We start from the raw sequence: 23,041 nt of genomic DNA on the forward strand, positions 1-23,041 counted from the left end.
GCTTCCATTCGGGACAATACAACACAGAATTCGGGACCACTGGGGGACACGAAGAAAAAAAGTTAATTTTGAGCCCTGGGTGTGAGTGTGAATGGTTGTCTGTGTCTATGTGTCAGCCTATCCCAGCTGACTATGGGCGAAAGGCGGGGTACACCCTGGACAAGTCGTCCAGGGTGTACCCCGCCTTTCGCCCGTAGTCAGCTGGGATAGGCTCCAGCTTGCCTGCGACCCTGTAGAAGGATAAAGCAGCTAGAGATAATGAGATGAGATTTATAAGGATTTACTACTAAGACAGGCGGCACGGTGGTGTAGTGGTTAGCGCTGTCACCTCACAGCAAGAAGGTCCTGGGTTCGAGCCGCGGGGCCGGCGAGGGCCTTTCTGTGTGGAGTTTGCATGTTCTCCCCGTGTCCGCGTGGGTTTCCTCCGGGTGCTCCGGTTTCCCCCACAGTCCAAAGACATGCAGGTTAGGTTAACTGGTGACTCTAAATTGACCGTAGGTGTGAATGTGAGTGTGAATGGTTGTCTGTGTCTATGTGTCAGCCCTGTGATGACCTGGCGACTTGTCCAGGGTGTACCCCGCCTTTCGCCCGTAGTCAGCTGGGATAGGCTCCAGCTTGCCTGCGACCCTGTAGAACAGGATAAAGCGGCTAGAGATGATGAGATGAGATGAGATGAAGTTCTTTACTGTTTTTTTTTCGTATGGGATGGTCTAGTAGTGGACATAATTATCCTGTAGGTGGCGGTAATACACCGAGTAGTGTCTAATCCGCCATTTCACTTAGAAGAAGAAGAAGCGAGAGCGAGCTCGGTCGGTAGAGGGCGCTGTTTGTCCTGACTCACGGTAGGAAATAAACGGACGTGGCTTTCTTTATGTTGCTGAAAATCTTTCTCGGTTCTGAGGAACGATGGAAAGGTTTGTGATAGAAATGTTATTTACGCTCAGCCTCTGTGTGTGTGACTTGAGAATAATGGTAGCTGGTTTTGGGAGCGACTGAACCGTGTATTTTGTTGTTTTGTGTTGTTTTTGAGCACTCACTGGGCCGAGCTGCTCTTCCGGACACTGCTAACTAACGTTAGCTTCGTGTTTATTCACTGGAGTTCCTGCCTGAGGAACAGTTACAGCATTGCAGGATGGACCGCCAGGAAACACTGCCATTTTTCTTTTCTTTTTTTAAACTATGACTTATTAGGTTTCAGTTTCGTTCTGGATAATGATACAGGTTTATATTTAGTGATAAATAATAAGACCAACTGGGCTCTCAGACATTTCCACAGTGAAATACAGGAAGTGAAGGACACTCCCTTTGGCTTATTCTGTAAAACTGCTGAAATTCTCAAGTGTGTGTGTGTGGTGACATTTATACAGGACACACTATTGAGGTATAAATAGTATTTGGTTTTGTGATTGAGCCTTGTTTGTGTAGTCTTAACCAAACAAGGTGAACTCCTCAGGTGCTTTACTTTAGGAAGGTGAAAGTCCACTTTTTTTTTTTGAAGCTCATCAAAATGATCTTTCAGCAATCCAAAGGTGGGCCGATTACACACTTTTGTGTGTGTGACTCCATATGAGGCCATGTTTCATTCCCAAAGAATATCTCATCTCATTATCTGTAGCCGCTTTATCCTGTTCTCCAGGGTCGCAGGCAAGCTGGAGCCTATCCCAGCTGACTACGGGCGAAAGGCGGGGTACACCCTGGACAAGTCGCCAGGTCATCACAGGGCTGACACATAGACACAGACAACCATTCACACTCACATTCACACCTACGGTCAATTTAGAGTCACCAGTTAACCTAACCTGCATGTCTTTGGGCTGTGGAGGAAACCGGAGCACCCGGAGGAAACCCACGCGGACACGGGGAGAACATGCAAACTCCTCCCAAAGAATATATATTTTTTAATTTAAAAGAAACCTTTATTTGTCACATGCACACTTCAAGCACAGCGAAATTCATCCTCTGCATTTAACCCATCTGAAGCAGTGAACACACACACACGACAGCGCCGGGGAGCAGTCAGGGGTTAAAGTGCATATCACGGGTAAATTCAGGAGCAAGATCAATGTAATTCTCCTATTTTATATTGAACTTTGGTCAAACATGTGTCACGTTTTGTGCAAATTTTTTTTTTTTACCTTGCGCAATACCAGAAAAATTCAGTTGAAATCAAGCCATTTGAGGCGAATTGGTCCGCCTCTGAAAAAACTTGGCATTTGGATTTCCTGGCAAACATTGATCTTCATGACATCGCGTGCGGGACGCTTCCTTCTGAATCCTGCGTCGGCGCTGGTTTGTTTATGAGGTGGTGTTCTGCAAATTTCTTCAACGTTATCATGTAATTATTAAAATGGTTAAAAGATGTATCGTAGGAGGGTGTAGCAACACCGATCATGATGGGATTAGTACTCATCGTTTTCCAAAAGGCCGGACAATGAGAGAGAAATCTGAGCGCTTGGGCTACACAGGCTGTGCACTGAAACCGTGCAAAGCTCGCACAGCCTGCTGGCGCTTCCGCAGGTAACGTGACGAATCTGGCTCCAGACTCATCTCATCTCTCATTATCTCTAGCCACTTTATCCTGTTCTACAGGGTTGCAGGCAAGCTGGAGCCTATCCCAGCTGACTACGGGCGAAAGGCGGGGTACACCCTGGACAAGTCGCCAGGTCATCACAGGGCTGACACATAGACACAGACAACCATTCACACTCACATTCACACCTACGGTCAATTTAGAGTCACCAGTTAACCTAACCTGCATGTCTTTGGACTGTGGGGGAAACCGGAGCACCCGGAGGAAACCCACGGGGAGAACATGCAAACTCCGGGGCTCGAACCTGGACCTTCTTGCTGTGAGGCGACAGCGCTAACCACTACACCACCGTGCCGCCCAGCTCCAGACTCCCTTGGGATTTTTCCAGACGTGTTTTTTCTGCTGTAGACAGATGGCCTTGTGCAAAATTACCCTTCTGGATGAGTGTGTAAAGGGACATTCTTTCATATAAAAAATCCCCCGAAATTGATCCACAATATGCACTTTAAGTACCTTGCTCAAGGGCACTTTAGCCCAAGGCCTCCCCACATTAACCTAACTGCATGTCTTTGGACTGTGGGGGAAACCAGAGCATCCGGAGGAAACCCACACAGACACGGGGAGAACATGCAAACTAACTCCACACAGAAAGGCCCTCGCCGGCTGCTGGGTTCTGTGAGGCGACCATGCTAACCACTACACTACGGTGCTGCCAAACATGCTCATTTCTTCTTAAATCCTTTACACAAATGATGTTCGAGCTGAGTGTGCTCGAAATGATCAACATTGATAAAATCTATTTTTTTTTCTTGACTATGATTCACAGGCCAAGTTTCTATTTCAAAGCACAATGTTTGTTTTTCCTGACGTTTTGCAATTTTCACCGCCTTGTTTCTGAAAAAAAAAAGCAAACTTTTTTGTGATCTGTTCTGTTGAAGACGTGAGATGTTCGAGTCTGAAGATTCCGACATTGAGGACGGCCAGGAAGTGGTTCGACACAAGACTAAAATTGTACGGTGGGGGGGAAAATAAAATAAATAAATATATAAAAAACTATTCTATTAAAATACCGTTATTTCATTCAGAATTTAGAAATCAAGAAGTCCGCTTGATAATTATTTGTAATATGTTTTTTATCCTCTGTGTAGATTTATCAGGACAAATTTCCGTACATCCACATGGAGCCACCTGGTAAGATTCCATGATTTTCCAGCGGTTGATTAATCTGTCAGTGACGTCACTGCTTAACTGCTTTTCTTGTGACCCTGTTTAGACATCCTGTATGAGAGGTGGGGAAAAATAAGTCCCGAGCTGAGAAAAGAGGCAGGACACTTGCTGCACATCTCGGTGTTCTGGTGGCACATTCTGTACCGGCAACAGGAAAATCACAGCACTACAGCCTGGGCAGTGGATATGGGCTTCCTGGACTCCAAGTGAGTATAAAATGGATGTGATCTTTTTTCTTTTTTTTAAAATCATAGATCATCTGGAAACGTAGGCGTAACCGTCTGTCACAACATGTATCGTGTCGTCCTTGGGAAGTTGATTTAAAACCCTGCAGAGGCTTTTGGTGTGGAAATAAAAGGGGCTCTGTTTGCTTTACGTTTGAGTCTGGTTGAAGCAGGAAGCATGCAGGTGTATCATCATTCTTATTCAAATCCCCTATTGCCAGGCGTGACATCAACACTGACGTTAACACTGTAATGTTCCTTTGAGTGGATTTCAACAATATATTGCACTGTTTTTCCATTAAAAAGGATTTGAATTGTAAATGATATAAAAAGGTGTGGGATAGAATAATAGACTAAAAACAATGCTTAAGCTCTTAAAGGAACAGTCCACCGTACTTCCATAAGGCCAAGAAAAAATAATTGTTTGTTTCCTATTACATCTTGGAAAAAAAATAGGGTAGGTAGGTCTTTTTATTTATTTATTTTTTATCACACAAAATACCGGATAGGTAGGTTTTTTTTTTTTAAATAAATTTTAGGTGTGGGACAAACAGTGGCACATAGTGGGGAAGTGTCATTCTGTGACTCAACCATCCAGAACCAGGCCTAAGAAAACCAGTGAAGCTTGTGGAATACAGGATTCGGAGCCCATGGATAAAATATGGAGTGCTCGGACGCTTAAAGGAACTATAAACGTAACTACAAATGCTGAACCTTAACTTTATTAGGAACACTATGTTGTGAACTTGTATGTTTAATATGAATACAAAGAACAATCAAAAACATCTTTAGACTTTTGGACCTGCTATTATACAAAATGATCAATCAGTGTACTTTTAGTATTTTTGTTTTGATAGCTAACATTTTTTGAACCTCCGGCTTCCGTTTACATTCAAATGTCAGTGCCCGCAAGCCAAAATTGCTGAGCAGGCTTTCCAACGTGACTTCCATCATGATATCGATACCGCCGTTAGCCTGGGCGCTGTGCGTATACTGTTTGCATGACTCGTCCAGCAGAGGATGGTAATGTTCGTAGAGTTCTTTTACAGTTGAAAACTTATAAAATGAACTTATTGTCTTACAATCTTCTGTGTGGTCGCAACCGATCACGGTAATCGAGAACACTTCGTTGGCCGCCATGATGCCTAGCGTTGCGTACAACACAAGCCGGAGTTTCCCGGAAAGAGGTCATGACGTCAGATTGAGGCCGTGAGAAATCAATGAGCGTTTCTTGTCCGATATATGCGTTTTAGAATTAGCCACTTGTCAGATCGACAATATTATGCAAATCGTAATGCAGATATTTTTTTTTTTCAAAATTTATTGTTGGTCGGCGAAAATACTTTTTTTTTTAAACATCTAACAAAAAAGTCTAGGGTCGGGGCATTTTTTAAACGGTCGGTCGGGTAACCGGAAACAAACAATTATTTTTTCTTGGCCTAATGAAATATGCTCTTATCTGAATTGAGACGAGCTGCTCCGTACCTCTCCAAGCTTTGCGCAACCTCCCAGTCAGTCAGACGCAGTCAGACGCGCTGTCACTCCTGTTAGCAATGTAGCTAGGCTCAGTATGGCCAACGGTATTTTTTGGGGCTGTAGTTAGATGCGACCAAACTCTTCCGCGTTTTTCCTGTTTACATAGGTTTATATGACCAGTGACATGAAACAAGTTCAGTTACACAAATTGAAACGTAGCGATTTTCTTTGTTATGGAAAGTCCGCACTATAATGACAGGCGTACTAACACCTTCTGCGCGCTTCGGCAGCACATTGATACGGAGCTCAGATATCAATGCGCTGTCGAAGCGCGCAGAAGGTGTTAGTACGCCTGTCATTATAGTGTGGACTTTCCATAGCATAGAACAGCGGTTCCCAAACTTTTTTGGCCGCGCACCCCCTTCTATACTCCAACCAGGCTGACGCACCCCCAGTTCCAAAAAACGCACGCTTTCTTATAAAGGCAGCATCTTTAATTGTGCTAAAATGATAACAAACATCATTTGCCAAACCTGCAGGAAACCACAAAAGTGAAGAGAAAAAAAAAAAACACCAAAGCTTTCTTTCTTACAAAGGCAGCACGTCGTGCTCGAATGAGAACATCGAATCACATTAACATATTATGCGCTCTCGTATTTGAATTAGATAGAATTTGATTGAAATGTAACAGTTTTAAAACGTTGCAACACGGTAAATGCGCAAATTCATTACAAAGGGAGATCACATCACATCGAGGCATGTTGTCTATCAGCCAGATATGGGGAAAATATATGATTTTCATCGGTGTTTAAAACACTAGCAACACAACCCTGTCATTACAAGGTTATGGAAATGAATTGAGAATGAATTTAATTTGCAAAAAAGTTAACATATAATGAGTGATTCCACGCTTATGGGTACTGAAATGGGGACATGAACTTATTCACCTAAAACCATTTCTTTTTTTACCATCAGGTCACAAAACATGTAATCTTTAATGAATGATATGTTAAAAGATAACTTTAATTTTCTGAGATGTAATAAAAACATATTTATATGCCAAAGTCAAGCCTATGAGTTCCAAAATGATGTCTGTTACATTACTTCTGTTACGATTGTCCATCTCGCGTCTGTTACAAATTAATTACAATCTAGCTATATACCATGTTAATCTTATTGAAAGAATGTGTATGTTTATTCTACTACACATGTTTATTAATTATATTTGCTAAAACATCACCTTCCTACGTTTCAAAAAGTAATTCTACATTGTTAAAATTGAGAATATATATGTCCACAACACTTCTGTTACGTTCTGACTTTGGCATATAAATATGTTTTTATTACATCAGACTATTTGTAATAGTTGTAGACTAACTTGTGAACAACATGGCAGGAGACTCGGAGTTCCTGAAGCCACCGGCTTTTCAAAGCCCAGTTTGGCGGCGTTTTTTACAATCTCAGTGCCTTCTGGACAATGGATGCTGTGTAGGCTTGGCACGGTTATGGGAAAAAAACCGAACTGTACGATACGCCTGTTGCGGTGCAATACGCGTATAAACCGCGGTACCCCTATTTAAGACGTTCGCCAAAAAAAAAAAAGCCGAATGCCCGTATGAAACCACGTGGTTCTCTTTCGCGCGAACAGGGGTGATACCGCGGCGCCGAAAAAAAAAAAATCTAGTTCGCCCATTATCCTGTGTCATTCTGAGATGCGCGGATAGACAGTAAAGGGAATTCGGAATTCCCTTTACTGTCTATCTGCGCATCTCAAAATGACACAGGATAATGGGCGAACTAGATTTTTTTTTTTTTTTTTTTTCCGGTAAGGGGAGGTTTGTTTTAAACAGTGCAGTGATTGGTTTTATTGCAATATTTTATATTGGCTGTGTGTATTTTGTTATAAATCGTTCTAAGAATACAGTGGCACTTTAAGATTAGATAAGAAATCCAGCCATGCGTTTCAAAACACTGCACTTTAATTTCAAGTGAAAAAATACATCCTCACTCTCAGGGATTAGAAGAGTTTTTGATTCGGTTTTTGTATATAGGTGGTTGGTTGGTCGCCACATAAAAGTTTAAGTTTTAACACACACATCTGTTCAAAAGTAAGCTTTAAGAACTCATTTTTATTTCTTCCAATTATGAAAACTCTGTATGTGACAAAAGACACCTGGTTCCTCTAGATGCCACAACATGGCAGCAAACACTCCTGACACTTTGTATAAATACTGTAGTAAATAAAAAAGCTGTTGAAATCATCCATGTCTTCCCTCTTGCTGTTTCAAAATACTACCTGGCTTTTCATCAGAGATTGTTCATAAAATGTGCTTATGTCAACTCAAACTCAGTTTGTGCATGATAATTTCATTGTAACTATAATTTTAACCTCTCTTAAATGCTGTATCCTAAACTATGTTTACTTAAGGTAAATAGTAGGCTATATGCCCAAATACAGAGTACTTAAGATTTAAAAAAAAAAAAACCGCAATACGTACCGAACCGCAGACCTCAAACCGCAATACGTACCGAACCGCGACTTTTGTGAACCGTGCCACCCCTAATGCTGTGTCTCAAGAGGTGGTGTTCGAGTTAACACAAGTGACTGTATTTTTGTGTTTTTAAAAGATTGTGACAAGAAAAAAGTCATTTTCATTGCTTTTTAAGTTTCTTAGTGTTTTGTGGTTTGAAAATTAAAACCTGCCAAAAATGAGTGAACTATGGCTATGTTCACACTGCAGGCTGAAGTGACTCAAATCCGATCTTTTCGCCCATATGTGACCTGTATCCGATCTTTTATTGACAATATGAACGACACAGATCCGATTTTTTCAAATCCGACCCAGGCCGTTTGGATATGTGGTCCTAATTCCGATTCCTATCCGCTCTTTTCATATGCGACTTCAGTCTGAACCGCCAGGTCGCATTGATCCGACTTACACGTCATCAACAAGCCACGAATGTCACTATTCTGCGCTGAAGTAGGCGGCGGGTCTCTCAAAAAAAAGTTACAACAACACGGCGCATAATCACGGGCGCAGATAGAGGGGGGGGAGTCGTCCCACCCAGATTTAAATTCACCTCGCTCGGTCCCCCCCCACTTATAGGGAGGAAAAAACGTCTATGCTGTCTTTCTTTGCATAAGGCAAACCTCACGGAAAAATCAAAAGACTAATTACCATTCGGTTTATTAAGGTGCACAGCAGTGTATACATAGTTGCAACAATTCACATAAAACAAAACAAAGACTGATATTCAGTTGGTTCAGCTGCGCAGACTGCACAGGTTGCGAGCTCGAGCTTGGTTGCTATGGTAACCCACAACAAGTTTGACAGGCATATCGGGGTTGGGGTTGGTTTGCTGGCAGCTTTGTCTCCCCCCCCCCCATTTTTTTGTCCCCCCCCAGTTCAAAAAATGTATCTGCGCCCCTGCACATGACATCAATGCGAGGGACGCTTTGGGCTGTGAAGGTTCTGAATCTTCTCAATGGAAGGACGCAGAGGTTAGGGAGCTGATTTCCATTTGGGGGGATACAGCTAATCAAGCTAGATTGGATGGGTCATACCGCAACCGGGCGATTTTACTTCCGTAAACACTGGCCATGCTCACTGCGTGTGACGTCGTCGTATCCTGCAGTGCGCATGCGGAACACTTTTAGGTCACTTTTCGTTCATACTGAGGATCACATACAAGTCGCATATATTTGTTAATGTGAACGACCTCACAAAAAAATCGGATTTCAGAAAAAAATCGGAATTGAGCATTAAGCCTTGCAGTGTGAACGTAGCGTATGATGCATTCATAGTTACATTCAAAGTGATTGGAGTCTGAATAAAGACTAAAGGCAACACTACTTGTGTGGCGGGGTTTTTTTTTTTTTGTTCTACATTTCTAGGCTGGCAGTTAACGGAATATTGACTGATTTGCATCAGTTATAAAATAGAGGATGAAAAATATGAATTGAATTGAATCGGAAGGTCAAAATCATGAATGGAATCGTGAAAAAAACTGAATCGTCACACCTCTATTGTCTGATGGGACAAGTTGAATTATTCCCACCTCTCCCGGAAGTTCCGGGAGTCTCCTGCATAGTGGCTCCCTGACGGCTGCAAATTACACATATACAGTATCCCAGGAGAGAGAGAGAGAGAGAGAGAGAGAGCATCCTGATTGCTCAGTCTTGTTCAGTAGACCAGTCAGTGTTCTGTGCGGGCAGGCTTTACGTCTTCTCTCCCGGACCGAGAGTCCATCAGTTCAGTGTATCCAGGAGCGTCATGGCAGAGTGCCCCAAAAAACAAAAATACAAAACCCACTTCACTTCAGACTACACAAAAGTGTCCCCTTTGCCTAATTAGGGGTAAAATAATGACCGTGTCGCATGCTGTACTGTTTATAACAGTGACTTTAGCACTGCCCATAGCGGGTTAAACGATTATAAAAGACATGTTGAGGTGAGTTTAACAGTTTCATGTGTTGGTGTGAGTATTATTTAGCGAGCTGCTAAGGCTACATGGTCAGGCCGAACTCCTTAAAGACGTGTTAAAAGTCGCAACAATCTTAAAAAAATGAATTAAATAATAGTAATAAGTAGTCCACGTATGTTAATGTCACGTTTTCTACAGATCAGATCGGCTTATACGGTTTCCAGACCAGAGAAAATTGCTCCTACTCCTTTTCCACCAAATCAGTTCCAGGGCTGGTTCGGGGCCAGTGCTGGTTCACAACTCGTTCAACTTGCGAGCCAGCTGAGAACCAGTTTGCTTTTCCATAGCTCACGGTGCTAAGAGGAGCCACGTCATTACGTCGCTGTATACGTCAGTTATGTCGCTGCGTTTGCATAAACCTTGGCGCGAACATCGAAGCAACAGCAACACGGAGAAGAATGCCCCTTTTCCACCAAAGCAGTTCCAGGGCTGGTTCGGGGCCAGTGCTTAGCTTGGAACCGGGTTTTCTGTTTCCACTGACAAAGAACTGGCTCTGGGGCCAGAAAAAACGGTTCCAGGCTAGCACCAACTCTCTGCTGGGCCAGAGGAAAGAACCGCTTACATCAGCGGGGGGGGCGGAGTTGTTAAGGCCAACAACAATAACAAGACCACGAAAGATCGCCATTTTTAAGCGACGAGAAGCAGCAGCTGTACAAACGCGAAGTCATTTATTATTGTTGCTGCTGCTGCTGCTTCTTCCGTGTTGTTTTTGCTTCGATATTCGCGCCAAGGTTTATGCAAACATAGCGACGTAACTGACGTATACAGCGACATAATGACGTGGCCCCGCGAGCTATGGAAAAGCAAACTGGTTCTCAGCTGGCTCGCAAGTTGAATGAGTTGTGAACCAGCACTGGCCCCGAACCAGCCCTGGAACTGATTTGGTGGAAAAGGGGTAAACGAAGCAGCAGCAACAACAATAATAATAATAATGGATGACTTTGCGTTTGTACAGCTGCTGCTTCTCGTCGCTTAAAAATGGCGATTTTTCGCGGTCTTGCCATTGTTGTTGGTCTTAACAACTCCGCCCCCCCGATGACGTAAGCAGTTCTTTCCTCTGGCCCAGCAGAGAGTTGATGCTAGCCTGGAACCGGTTTTTCTGGCCCAGAGCCAGTTCTTTGTCAGTGGAAACAGAAAACCCGGTTCCAAGCTAAGCACTGGCCCCGAACCAGCCCTGGAACTGCTTTGGTGGAAAAGGGGCAACAGTGTTCCATACAGCCGCTCAAGACAATACAGTAATGATACCTTCTGCTTTTATATCTTTTAGGGATTGTGGAAAACTCACCATTTTTCTAGCAATTATTTAAGAGTCACATCAATAAAGTTCCAACAAAACTAGTTCAATCCCCTCAGTGATCGGGCAGTGTTATTGTCAGTGTTGGGCACGTTACTTTGAAAAAGTAATTAGTTATAGTTACTGGTTACTTCTCCCAAAATGTAACTGAGTTACTCCACTATAAAAGTAACTAGTTACCAGTAAAAGTAACTATTGCGTAGTGTCTGTATTTCCATCTGGCAAACGCCGTCTTCCCTCTGGAGTCCTCCTTACTCGCCATCTCTAATCGCTATGCGCTGTAAACACCCGCCACTATGCGCTCTAAACACCCGCCCGCCTAATTTCTCTGATTGGCTGAAGACGTAATCTTACTATACCTTAGCCAGTCATCATTGCTTAGGTGGTTATCTCACCCTCCCCTCCCTTGTCACTCTCACACACACACACACACTTGAGTCCTGTGTCTGTATGTGCGAAGTCGGGTGACAGCTTTTATTGAGTGGCTTCAGTAACGGGGTGTCGGTAATGGTAACGGCGTTATAGTGACAGAGTAATTAGTTAGATTACCCGTTACTGAAAAAAGTAACGTCGATAGTAACGCCGTTATTCCCATCACTGGTTATTGTTTATGAATTTCCGGAAAAGTCAACCACTTTGTCGTATCTAAGTATAGATTATCAGTAGGGCTGTAACGATATGCAAATCGAAATCGCGATACGCAGAGCCACGATCCGTATCGCGATACAAGAAGGCAGAATCGCGGTACACCCTTTCAAACTTCTCCTCAGCCCAAAAACAGAGGCGCTTCCAAACTTCAATTTATGAATACTTTACTTTTTATTTAAATTACATTTTAAACTTACTTAAATTACTTTTATTTTTTTAATATCTATTAGTAAGTCGTTTTTTCGCCAACCTGCGACAATCTTCTGCGAGTCACGCAACGTCCACACTCGCCACTGGCAGAGCATTCATTTCTATTAAGCGGTCGCCATTCTGGTTGCGACGCGGGGAGCGAATCTGTAAACAAGCAGCTCATTGGCTGGCTAGGTGTGCCACAAGCCAATCACAATCACTTGACCGGAAAGGCATGCAGTGTTGCCAGATTGGGCAGGTTTAGGTGCTTTTTGGCTGGTTTTGAACATATTTTGGGGTGGAAAACGTTAGCAATATCTGGCAACACTGAAGGCATGTCTGCTTGGGCGGAAGCCTTCTGCGGCAGTTACATTTTGACATGCGAGCAATGTTTCACCATAAAAATTCCGTAATTTCCATCTGTTTTCCGCGATCACAGAAAATCATTGGCCCTATGAGAGTGAGACAGTGAGAGAGCCCCCCCCCCAAAAAAAAAATCTTAACGGATTTACACGATTTGGAAAAATGACTTTTTCAGAACCGAAAAAAACAGAGCTTCCGGCTCAACAGTATTATTTTGAGAAATAAAACAGTCTTTGGATATACATTTGTTCATTTTTGCATACATATTACTCATTCTCTGCAGTGGTCTGAATTATTTGTTATTAAATAGTTAATGTAAGTAAGTAAATGTTAAGTCAAATTTACTACTTTAAAAAAACATTTAAAAAAAAATCGTGGGCGTATCGAATCGTGGGTCAAAAATCGCGATACGAATCAAATCGTGAGTTGGGTGTATCGTTACAGCCCTAATTATCAGTCTCTGAAATCAGAGAAATGGTGCTCAAATACCTCAATAAAATAAATATCTGTGGAGAATCTTCATTTCATTTGGAGGTTTTTGTTTTGTGTGTGTGTGTGTGTGTGTGGGTCACATCACAAATGTCGTAAAACATTTCGTGGGAATTTTACGACAGTTCCGAATTCACTTTGGGTTTGTGATTCGGTCACCCTGATCATGTCCAACTTGTTTTCTTTCAGTTTCATTTCTGTAAATTAGTTTATACTTCTTCAGGTTTTACTGGATTAATGAAGATTGAACTTTATTTCCTCCAAAAGCTTTTAAATTTGGGTGAATCTAACGCTTAAAACTGCAGATCAGGTAATGGGTCATAAAAACACATGCGCCATAAAGGCCAATTTATGCTGACAACGCAGTCCTCGCAGACGGTGTCGCAGATGGCGTCTGCGTACCTCCCAAAAATTGTGACCACCGCAGAAGCCTCGCAGACAAGAGGGCTCTGATTGGTCCACTCTACAGCCGCTGTACACCCACTTCCGCTTCCCTACTTTCCCGGTTTGGTTTGTTTTCACGACTGCCATTTTTAAAAACACGAGCGAAGATGGAGCAGCACGAAGAGCGGTTGATCGAGGAAGTGAGGAAGTACGTACATCTATACGACTCCAGTTCTAGTCATTATAAGTAACCGGAGGATAAACACTCCACTAACCACACCCACCAACTACTCCTAGCGATTTCGCGACTTCGCGCCCCCTTGCGTTGTAGCGGTGAATAACATCGCGCACGCCTGTTACTCCCCGCTCAACGATAAATTACAACTGTCTGCGAAAAGCTATCTGCGAAAGCCTTGTCGCAAGAGCATGCAGAGGCCTTTATGGGGCATTGGATAGTTTTTATCCCCTGCTGGCTGAAAGGCCTGAAGGGGGATTATGTCGTGGTGACGTCTGTCCGTCCGTCCGTCCATCCATCTGTCCGTCCCAGGAAGGGGTGCTCACCGTCTGAAATCAACTCCTCTCTGAATTTTTGGAGGAATTTCACGAAACTTGACAAGAGGCATTGTTGTATGTCAGTAATACGCCTATTGTAATTTCATAAAATTCGGTCATATTTTACCAGAGTTACAGCCCTCGACGAACAAAATTATCCCCCACTGGCCGAAAGGCCCAAAGGCGGATGATGTCACAGCGATGTCTGTCTGCCCGTCCGTCCCGGGAAGCTTCGAAAATCAACTCCTCTCACAATTTTTGGAGGAATTTCACAAAACTGAACAATATATCAGTAATACACATATTGCAAATTCGTTCAATTCAGTCACATTTTACCAGAGTTATGGTATAGTTGCCAGCGGGGGATATTGTGCTCTCCGAGCCCTCTTGTTGTTTATCGTTACAGTTAAAGTTTTGAGTTTTATGGAAAAATTAAAAAGCTTTAAAGCATGATGATGATGATGATGATAACTATTCCTGCTTTTTGATAAACTTTGTTAATCACTTTTTCATTGAACTAGTAAATACATGGTAATTAAAAGGTTACGGTCAGGACAAGTGAAAAATCTTGCTGCTTGTCCGACTGGACAAGTGGATTAAAAAAGTTAAGGTCAAGCCCTGAATAATTGCGATCATGACGTGGTGATGAGGATCAGCCCTGTGCTCCAGTGGTCACTGTTCAAACCAGCAGAATAAGAAGAGGTTGAAAATAAACGGTTTATATACTTGAAATTCTAAAAGTGATTCAAATGAGAAACTGATGGGTGACAAATTAAAGGGGGAAAAATACAGTCGCTCTGTTGTGCTTTGGAGAACGCTTTTTTTTTTGTTTTTTGCTGGCATGGTTTGCATCCACTTTGTCCTTTCGAGTGAAGGGTCACCGCGAAGCTGTAGTCTTGCGACTATTTATCACCTTTATCCTAGGACGAAACCGTTCGGTCCTGACGGGAGTGTCCTCTTCCAGGACTATAATGTCTCCATCTACAGGACACACAGGCTCACTGAAATGGTTTGATGAGGAGGGCATCTATGTAAATCATATGCGTTTGTAGTGTAATTTTCTAGTGACCAGATCTCGATCTTTGTTAATGTTACAGCCTGCATTTTATTCTAATGTGCTTTGTTCTTTTTTTTTTTCTTTTTCTCTGTCGTTCTTAGTGTTTCAAATGACTTGAGTTTGAAAAGGCTGCACAGAATTGAAATCTTGGAGCACATTCTTGACACCGTGGAAAAATGTGTACGTATTTGAGTTTTCTGTATGTACGGCTTGAAATCTCAGGAAAGCATCTCCTGCAGTATTTGTGTCCGAAAATCCAGTTGTGATTTAAATTTTTCGTTTGTCTTTATAGTTGGAAGGCACAGAACCTGGGAGGAAAGCTAAAGAGTTGATCATGATTAGCTTGTCTTTTAAAATGGTAAGTCTGATCAGCTGTTCATGCAACCTGAAGACTGTAGCACGAGCATTGTGGCCGAGGGAGTTTTCTGCTAGGATTCTTTTGCCTTTGTGTATGTAGATCCAGGCTTTTTTTTTTTAAATACCCCCGTCATATATATATGGACTAAGAGGCTGTCCACACGGCAACGGATTCAGGTGAATCTGATAAAATTGTTTATCGTTTCGGCCTGGCGTCCACACGGCACCGGCGTTTTGGGTGCCCCACAACGATATTTCTTGAGAACGTGTTCCAGAGTGGAAAAATCTGGCAACGGCGCCATTGCGAAGTTGTCTGGATGAGTAGAATGGATTTGTTTACGATGACGTCACAACCACATGACTAGAACAAGCAGCACTCTTGCTGTTTTGTATGAACCATTGCATTTCATTCACTTTTGTATACAGCTTTTCTTTTAAATAAACAAGTAACTGAACCATTTCTTGAATTTCTTTTTTTTATTGGATAAGACTGCTTTTCAAAATGTTCACACACAATAAGAAAATTAAGTTATATAAAACTATGCACACTAATAAAACTAATTTGTACACACAGAAGGCACGATTTCCTCGCGTAGTTGCAGCCATCTTCTTCTTGTTGTTGTGTGTTTGTTCCTGAGTGCTTCATGCCGGGTAGAAGAAGGGGTTTATGCGCATGCGTCCTACTTCTTCTATTGTTCTGGTGTCTCCGATGGGACCGTCTTACAGCGCCCCTAGAGGTGTGGCATGTGTATTGCATCGCTTTCGGCAAGCGTTGCGTTGCCATATGTACCTGATATTTTACTGATCCGTTGCCCATGTGGACGCGATATTTTTTTAATAAAATCTCGTTGTCGTGTGGATGGAGCCTTATTTTCTTGAAACATTAGCATTTCTTTTGCAGGATGAATATTGTAGTTAAGGGTCTCTTGCATAAAAGAGGATTAGCGTTAACAAGCTGATGTGTGTTTATTGATCTAAAACAAATACTCGTACATGCAATATAACGTGTAAAGGGTTGTTGCTTTGTTTATTGTTGATGCTGTGAGCAGCCATGTTGATATGACAACATTTGCTGAGCTTGGGGGTGAGGTGACCTTCTTGAGGAACTCCGAATTGAGGAGCCCCCCCCCCCCCCCCCCCCCCACACACACACACACACACATCAGAGGTTGGAAATTCTGAGTTGCGAGTCATAACAAAAGCTGCTTATGTATCTCTCTCTCTCTCTCTCTCTCTCTCTCTACCTCTACAGGATGAAGATGGTCTTATGAAGGCAATCAAATGGCTCATGGAATCTAGTCCAGGTCTAAGCAGGAAGATCCTTCATCTTGGCTCAAAGCAAATACGCCACCAAGTTCTAGATTTTGTATTTTCTGAGTGTAAGTCAGTGCACTATACACCCGGCTTGTAGTACTCGAGTCCGACTCGTGACTTGACTTGGACTTGAGCACCGATGACTCGGACTCGTGCATTAACTGCATTCAGACTCGTAAATCAGAGACGAGGAGACTCATTTTTTTTCTTTATTTTTTGTAACATGCCATAATAATTTGGCATAAGATATTTACATCTACATTAATTTTTGTACTAATTTCGTGTAAGAGCGTCACACCTGCCAAGGCGCATGCATCAGATAGACTCTCGTCTGCACGTGCGTCGTAGATAACTCGCACCTGCACAGGATTAAAGTGCGTATCCTGGACCAATTTTGTTTTCTTTTTTATATGAAAGAATGTCCCTTTACACACTCATCCAGAAGGGTAATTTTGCACAAGACCATCTGTCTACAGCAGAAAAAAATAAAATAACAAAACGCGTCTGGAAAAATCCCAAGGGAGTCTGGAGCCAGATTCGTGACGTTACCTGCGGAAGCGCCAGCAGGCTGCGCGAGCTTTGCACGGTTTCAGTGCACAGCCTGTGTAGCCCAAGCGCTCCCATTTCTCTCTCATTGTCCGGCCTTTTGGAAAACGATGAGTACTAATCCCATCAAGATTGGTGTTGCTACACCCTCCTACGATACATCTGTTAACCATTTTAATAATTACGCAATAACGTTGAAGAAATTTGCAGAAAACCACCTCATAAACAAACCAGTGCTGACGTAGGTTTCAGAGGGAGGCTTCCCGCACGCGATGTCACGAAAATCAATGTTTGCCGGGAAATCCAAACGCCAAGTTTTTTCAGAGGCGGACCAATTCGCCTCAAATGGCTTGATTTCAACTGAATTTTTCCGGTATTGCACAAGGTAAAAAAAACTGCGCAAAATGTGACAGATATTTGACCAAATTTTAATATAAAATAGGAGAATTACATTGATCTTGCTCCTGGATTTACCCGTGATATGCACTTTAAGGCGCGATCAGCACGCCTATATAAATACTGTGAAAACGCACTCACTTTGCGAAGTATTGAGTTGCATTGCTGACACATTACCGAGCCTGATTTCCTGTTTCTCGTCTTTGATTCTGCCGAGTCTACGATAGCCTGTTTGTGCCTCGCTCGACCTATCGCCCGTTTCACCGTCTTACGATTTTGCCTGCCGTTCTGGATTGTTCACCGTCTTCACTTGTATTAGTAAACACACCTTCTGCACTTCCATCCGTCTCCCAACCGTCTCTGACGGAATACTTCGCACTCCCTGCCAGAGAACACGCATTCATCTGTTCATACGTCACGTTCAGGAACAAGCTAATGTTAACGGCACTAAAACAGCCACCGTCAAACGGTGCAGTTTGGAGTCTTGTTCTCATACTCGACTCCGATCAGTAGTGGTCGGATCGAGGTTTAGTGACTCGACTACAACACTGCTATACACTGCTGCTGCTACTACTTCTTTTGGCTGTTCCGATTAGGGGTCACCGCAGCGGATAACGTCCCCTCATCTCCTCCTGTCCTCTGTATCTTTTTCTGTAACACCAACTGTCCTCCTTCACCACATCCATAAATCTCATCTTTGGTCTTCCTTCTACCTGGCAACTCCATCTCCAGCATTCTTTTCCCAACATACCCTGGATCTCTCCTCTGTCCGTGTCCAAACCGTCTCATCCTCGCTTTGTCTCCAAGCCTAATCCTGTCCAACTTGGTCACTCCCAGTGAAAACCTCAGCATCTTCAGCTCTGCTACCTCCGGTTCAGCCGACTGTCTTTTTGTCAGTGCAACTGCTCTTATGCTGTAACTAAATTTCACCTGGGTGAGAGCGCTAAGCCGTGGCAGTAGGAAAAGCATTATTTCCTCTAAAGGTGTGCCAGTTTCCACCCATCAGTTCAAAGTGTTTATTGTCGTTTATTGTATTGCACAATGAAATTCTTATGTACAATTCGCACGGGATAAGTATTACCTATGGACCTCTGGTAATTCGCAATTATCCCCGCACCTCTGTGTTACTGTGTGGTGCATTCGGACGGGATAAGCAAAAGTCTGTAATTCACTGAATTTACAGACATTGTGACTGGATTGTGACAATCACTACAGTTGGAGCACGTTGGAAGTGCCAAGATATTACTCTAGTACATTAATAAGGTAGGATGAAAACGCAGTAGGCATAAGAATAGCACTGTATCCAAATTAAGAGAGGGGAAACGCATATGATAGGGATGCAGTATGTTTGCTCCACGCAATCAAAATGAGAAGGCGGAGTCATATGGAATGCCATTTGAGACTCATTTATGCGCGAACAGAAAACCAACATTGAGCGCATGGCACCTGTTTTGAGCGAACAGAAGACCGATACTGAGCGCAGAAACGTGTTTTGAGCGAGCACATAAATTATACTTTGAGGGGGGGAATGAATCTCTGTGCACAACAACAGCCCTCTGCGCGCCGTCTTTCAATCTCCTCCGCTCGCTCCGAAGATCTCTGTCACGCTTGCTCAATTTCACCAGTGCTCGCTCAAATCCCGTACAGTGCGTTCCATTTGTGCCACGACTGTCAGCGTTGGATTGGCGGGCAACCTGACCAATCGGAGTTTAGCCGGGTATTTTGCTAAACGAACATTTGTCTTCCCTCCGTTAACCAAAATATCTTCGTATTGCTGCGTCATGGGGGTTAGCGTGGCTCCTTACCATATGCTGCCACACAAGCCATCCAGTTGAAGATTCTTCGTGCTTTCTTCTTGGAGCTGTTTCTGCTTATCTGGTTCAAATACGGGCTAGGCCTAGTACCACTTGCCCCTGAAATGCTGTTTATCAAAATTTCGCCCGTATCCTCTGTTATTCACTCCAGAAAAGTACAAGAGACGCGCGTTTAATAATTACAAACACAGACATGCGCATTCACACGGGACTTGTATTACCACTGGACGTCTGTGTTTTGCCGAAACACAGTAAGTAATTCGCGGCGGAATTATTACTTGGCGCATTCGCACGGGACTAAGAACTCGGACATTCTCTGTAATTATTCCGAATTACCAGAGGTCCACAGGTAATACTTATCCCGTGCGAATAGGGCTTTAGTTTGCTGTCCACCATGAATGCCAATTGCAAATAAATAAATAGGCGGAAGAAGAAAAAGGCAATATGGTGCAAAAATAAAAGCAACAAAAACAAAACACCCAGAATAAAAAAAAAAAAGGTAAATGGAGTGCAAAATAGGTAGCGTAATACAAAAAATAAGGCAATGATCCGACGTAGCAGCAGAAGGACAGTAATCTGCGAATGTGCAAACGATGTAACCGGTCAAGGAAACAGCAGCAAAATGTCAGTAATGTGCAAACAATTTAACCAGACGTAAACAGTCAAGGAACGGCAGCAAAAAGGGCAGTAATGTGCAAACAGATGTAAAGTCAAGGACAGTTTACTGGGAGGTAGTCCATGGTTATAGACTCCTGTCAGCTGCTCAGGAGTCTGATGGCGGTGGGAAAGAAAGGGTTCTTTTTAGTCTGACGGTTTTACATTTGACACTTCTGTACCTCCGGCCTGAGGGTAGAAGTGTGAACAGTCCGTGCTGGGCGTGGGTGGGGTCCTTGAGGATGGAGGCGGGTCTCCTGTGGACTCTGCGGTGGTAGATGCTCTGCAGAGAGGGCAGTGGAGTTTTGGTGATCCTCTCAGCAGTCTTCACCACCCTTTGCGGGCGTTTGCGGTAGGGGTGGGCGATATGGGCAAAAAATATCTCGATATTTTTTAGGATTTTAACGATAACGATATTTTGACGATATTAAAAAAAAACCACTTGCTTAAAGATTACAATAATTACAATGACTAAAAGAATCATTGCAGTGACACAAGTATTTAAGGAAAAGCCATATTTATTTTCTTAAACAACTTTAAATTAATAAAAATGAATAATTCAATTGACAGTTCGTAACGGCAGCTAACATTCTAATCAACCGTCTCTGACGGCAGTACGGGTCTGCAAATATCCCGCCTGTTCCGCTGCCAACAACCAATCGTGTCGATCTGAACCAACAGCTTTCCAATCATCTTGCAGCTTCGTGCTCCGCTGTCCCTCTCCTGCCGTTATAGAAGTACTGCGCCTGCGCAGTGTCAAAATAATCTGCGAGAAAAGTGGATTTTAAAGCTTTTTCTGAGTCATGAGAACCAACCTAACACTCAAGTATAATCAACTTTTCATGGCGATTTCAATCGTATGCTCTTCGCGACCGTTAGTTTTCACAGAGTCCAGTATTGATATCTCCCCATTCATGTTCAGAGGGTCTGGTCTCACTAATCCGAAAAAGATGCCTGAAAGTGGCCGGCGAGTGACAGCACTTGGCCTGATAGGAGCCCGTCACAGCTGCTTCTTCTTTGTTTTTTTTTTTTCCCCCTCAAAAAAAAAACGTAAACTACAAGTCAAAGTTTTTCAGTATAACAATAATAAAGAAAAATGTGCTCAATTTAAAATGTATTGAAACTATTCGAAATCGGCTGATCGGTTCATTCATTATTATCCGTGAGTACAGAAACACTAGATTTCTGGATCATTGCTATAAACGTGGACTAATATTTCTTGGGAACCAGTGGGTTAATGTAATGGAATGAACCAACCGACCAATCGCATTTTTTCTTCAGATGGTATCTGGGTAAATGAGCAGCTGTCTCAGCCAATCACATTTTATTGCTGGACGGGATCATATCACGACATCTTCCGGTAGATACCCGAAATCAGCTTTGTGCGTTGTGAGGCCAGCGGAGCAAAAAAAAAAAAACTTAATATTCTGAGCAATGTTTGATACATTTTGGAAAGTTGTTTTGGTTGCTTTATAGGTTTCTTAGGCCCAATCCCAATTCTAATTTCTACCCCTACCCCTCCCCCTTCCCCTCCTCCTTCCCCTTGGCCCTTCCCCTTGAAACTGAGCTACAAGGGATAGGGCTTGAAATTCAACCCTTACGTATTGGGATAGCCCTTCAACGATCGCATACGTCATCGCGTACCTCCGTCAGCGTTTACGTTAGCAAAACGCGACCAAATGCGTCATTGGCTGCGACCAGCCGCTACAGTCAGAGCCAGAGGCAGAACCAGAAATCTCTGCTGGCAGGGTGTGATTTGTTAACTAACACCACTGAATGGGATATCTTTGGCGCTTCGTGCACCACATCCGACAGAATGAGGTGTCAGAACACTCATGTAAACAATAAAAGCAAGAATAACAGAACAAAACGTACGCAGTCAAGCAACCGAAAACAATACTCACTCCCAAAGCTTTTTAGCAGCAGCTTGGATTTCAGAAATTCCTGCTCATTCTCAGCTCGAAAGCGAATCAAGCGGCGTGTTTCCTCTGGATAACAACTTAAAACACGTAAATAATGGAGAAAATACATTTATGACAATCTTTCGCCGCGGGAACCGCCATCTTTCTGAAATCCGCATGAAATCTCGCTGAAATCCGCATGGCATTGTGGGAAATCACTCAAACCCCTTCGTTCGGAGTCAGCTCCAGGAAAATCTCCGTTTGGAGGGGTACAGAAGCCCTACCCCTTCCCCTACCCCTCCGCGTTAACTGGGATTGGGATACCCCTACCCCTTCACGTGAACGCGCAAAATGGAGGGGAAGGGCCAAGGGGTTGGTCCAAGGGGTGAAATGGGATTCGGCCTTAGAATATTTAACTCGTCACGTCTGTGCTGCTCTCCTGGGTTGCTAGAAACAGTTGTGTTGCCCTGGCTTGGCGTATAAAATGTGTGCCCCCCCCCAAAGCAATTCAAGGCCCGTCCGTCAGTCCGTGTCTGGCGCCGGGTCTGCTCCGCTCTGTATTGATTTTTGGCGGCTTAATTAAAAAAACTCGATAATGCAAAATTACACATCGTCAAAACAACATTCACGATGACATCGCAGACGATACATATCGCCCACCCCAGTTTGCGGTCCATTGCTGTAGCGCTGCCGTACCACACAGTGATGCAGTCGGTCAGGATGCTCTCAGTCACGCAGCTGTAGAAGTTGCTGAGGATCTTGGGTGACATACCAAACTTCCTCAGCCTCCTCAGAAAGTACAGCCGCTGTTGAGCCTTCCTAACCAGCCGTGTGGTGTTGAGTGTCCATGTGAGGTTCTCACTGATGTGAACACCCAGGTATTTGAATCAGGCGACAGCTACCAAGCAAGGAGGGTGAAGGGTAACGCCCTCGCTGGAAAGCGCCATCAAACATACTAGCGCTCAGAGACGCTCACGATTGGCTAGTGTTGCTATGATTGAGAGGGGAGAGAGTATACCACCTCTCCTTCCCTGAGAGCACAGCCAGTTTTGCTCTCTCGGACTCCTGGCCAATGGATAGCATCATCGACTTCTGAGAACTCGTGACCTCCAGATGATTGGGTGAATGCTTTTCTGTCATGC

The 23,041-nt window shown here is 43.4% G+C and overlaps 1 protein-coding gene across 3 annotated transcripts in view; it reads left to right on the forward strand.

Moving 5' to 3' along the window:
- Positions 1-808: 808 nt before the first annotated feature.
- ttc3 (tetratricopeptide repeat domain 3) overlaps positions 809-23,041 on the forward strand; it is a 115,091-nt gene continuing 92,858 nt past the window's right edge. For all 3 annotated transcript variants that reach the window (XM_060909400.1, XM_060909401.1, XM_060909402.1), the window contains exons 1-7: positions 809-914; positions 3,469-3,541; positions 3,679-3,721; positions 3,804-3,963; positions 15,019-15,097; positions 15,210-15,275; positions 16,527-16,653. In XM_060909400.1, the coding sequence (XP_060765383.1) occupies positions 907-914; positions 3,469-3,541; positions 3,679-3,721; positions 3,804-3,963; positions 15,019-15,097; positions 15,210-15,275; positions 16,527-16,653 (556 nt within the window). In that variant the 5' untranslated portion in view covers positions 809-906. The remainder of the gene's footprint in view (positions 915-3,468; positions 3,542-3,678; positions 3,722-3,803; positions 3,964-15,018; positions 15,098-15,209; positions 15,276-16,526; positions 16,654-23,041) is intronic.

This window comes from Neoarius graeffei, chromosome 25, assembly GCF_027579695.1.
Source record: "Neoarius graeffei isolate fNeoGra1 chromosome 25, fNeoGra1.pri, whole genome shotgun sequence".
Taxonomy (NCBI): domain Eukaryota; kingdom Metazoa; phylum Chordata; class Actinopteri; order Siluriformes; family Ariidae; genus Neoarius; species Neoarius graeffei.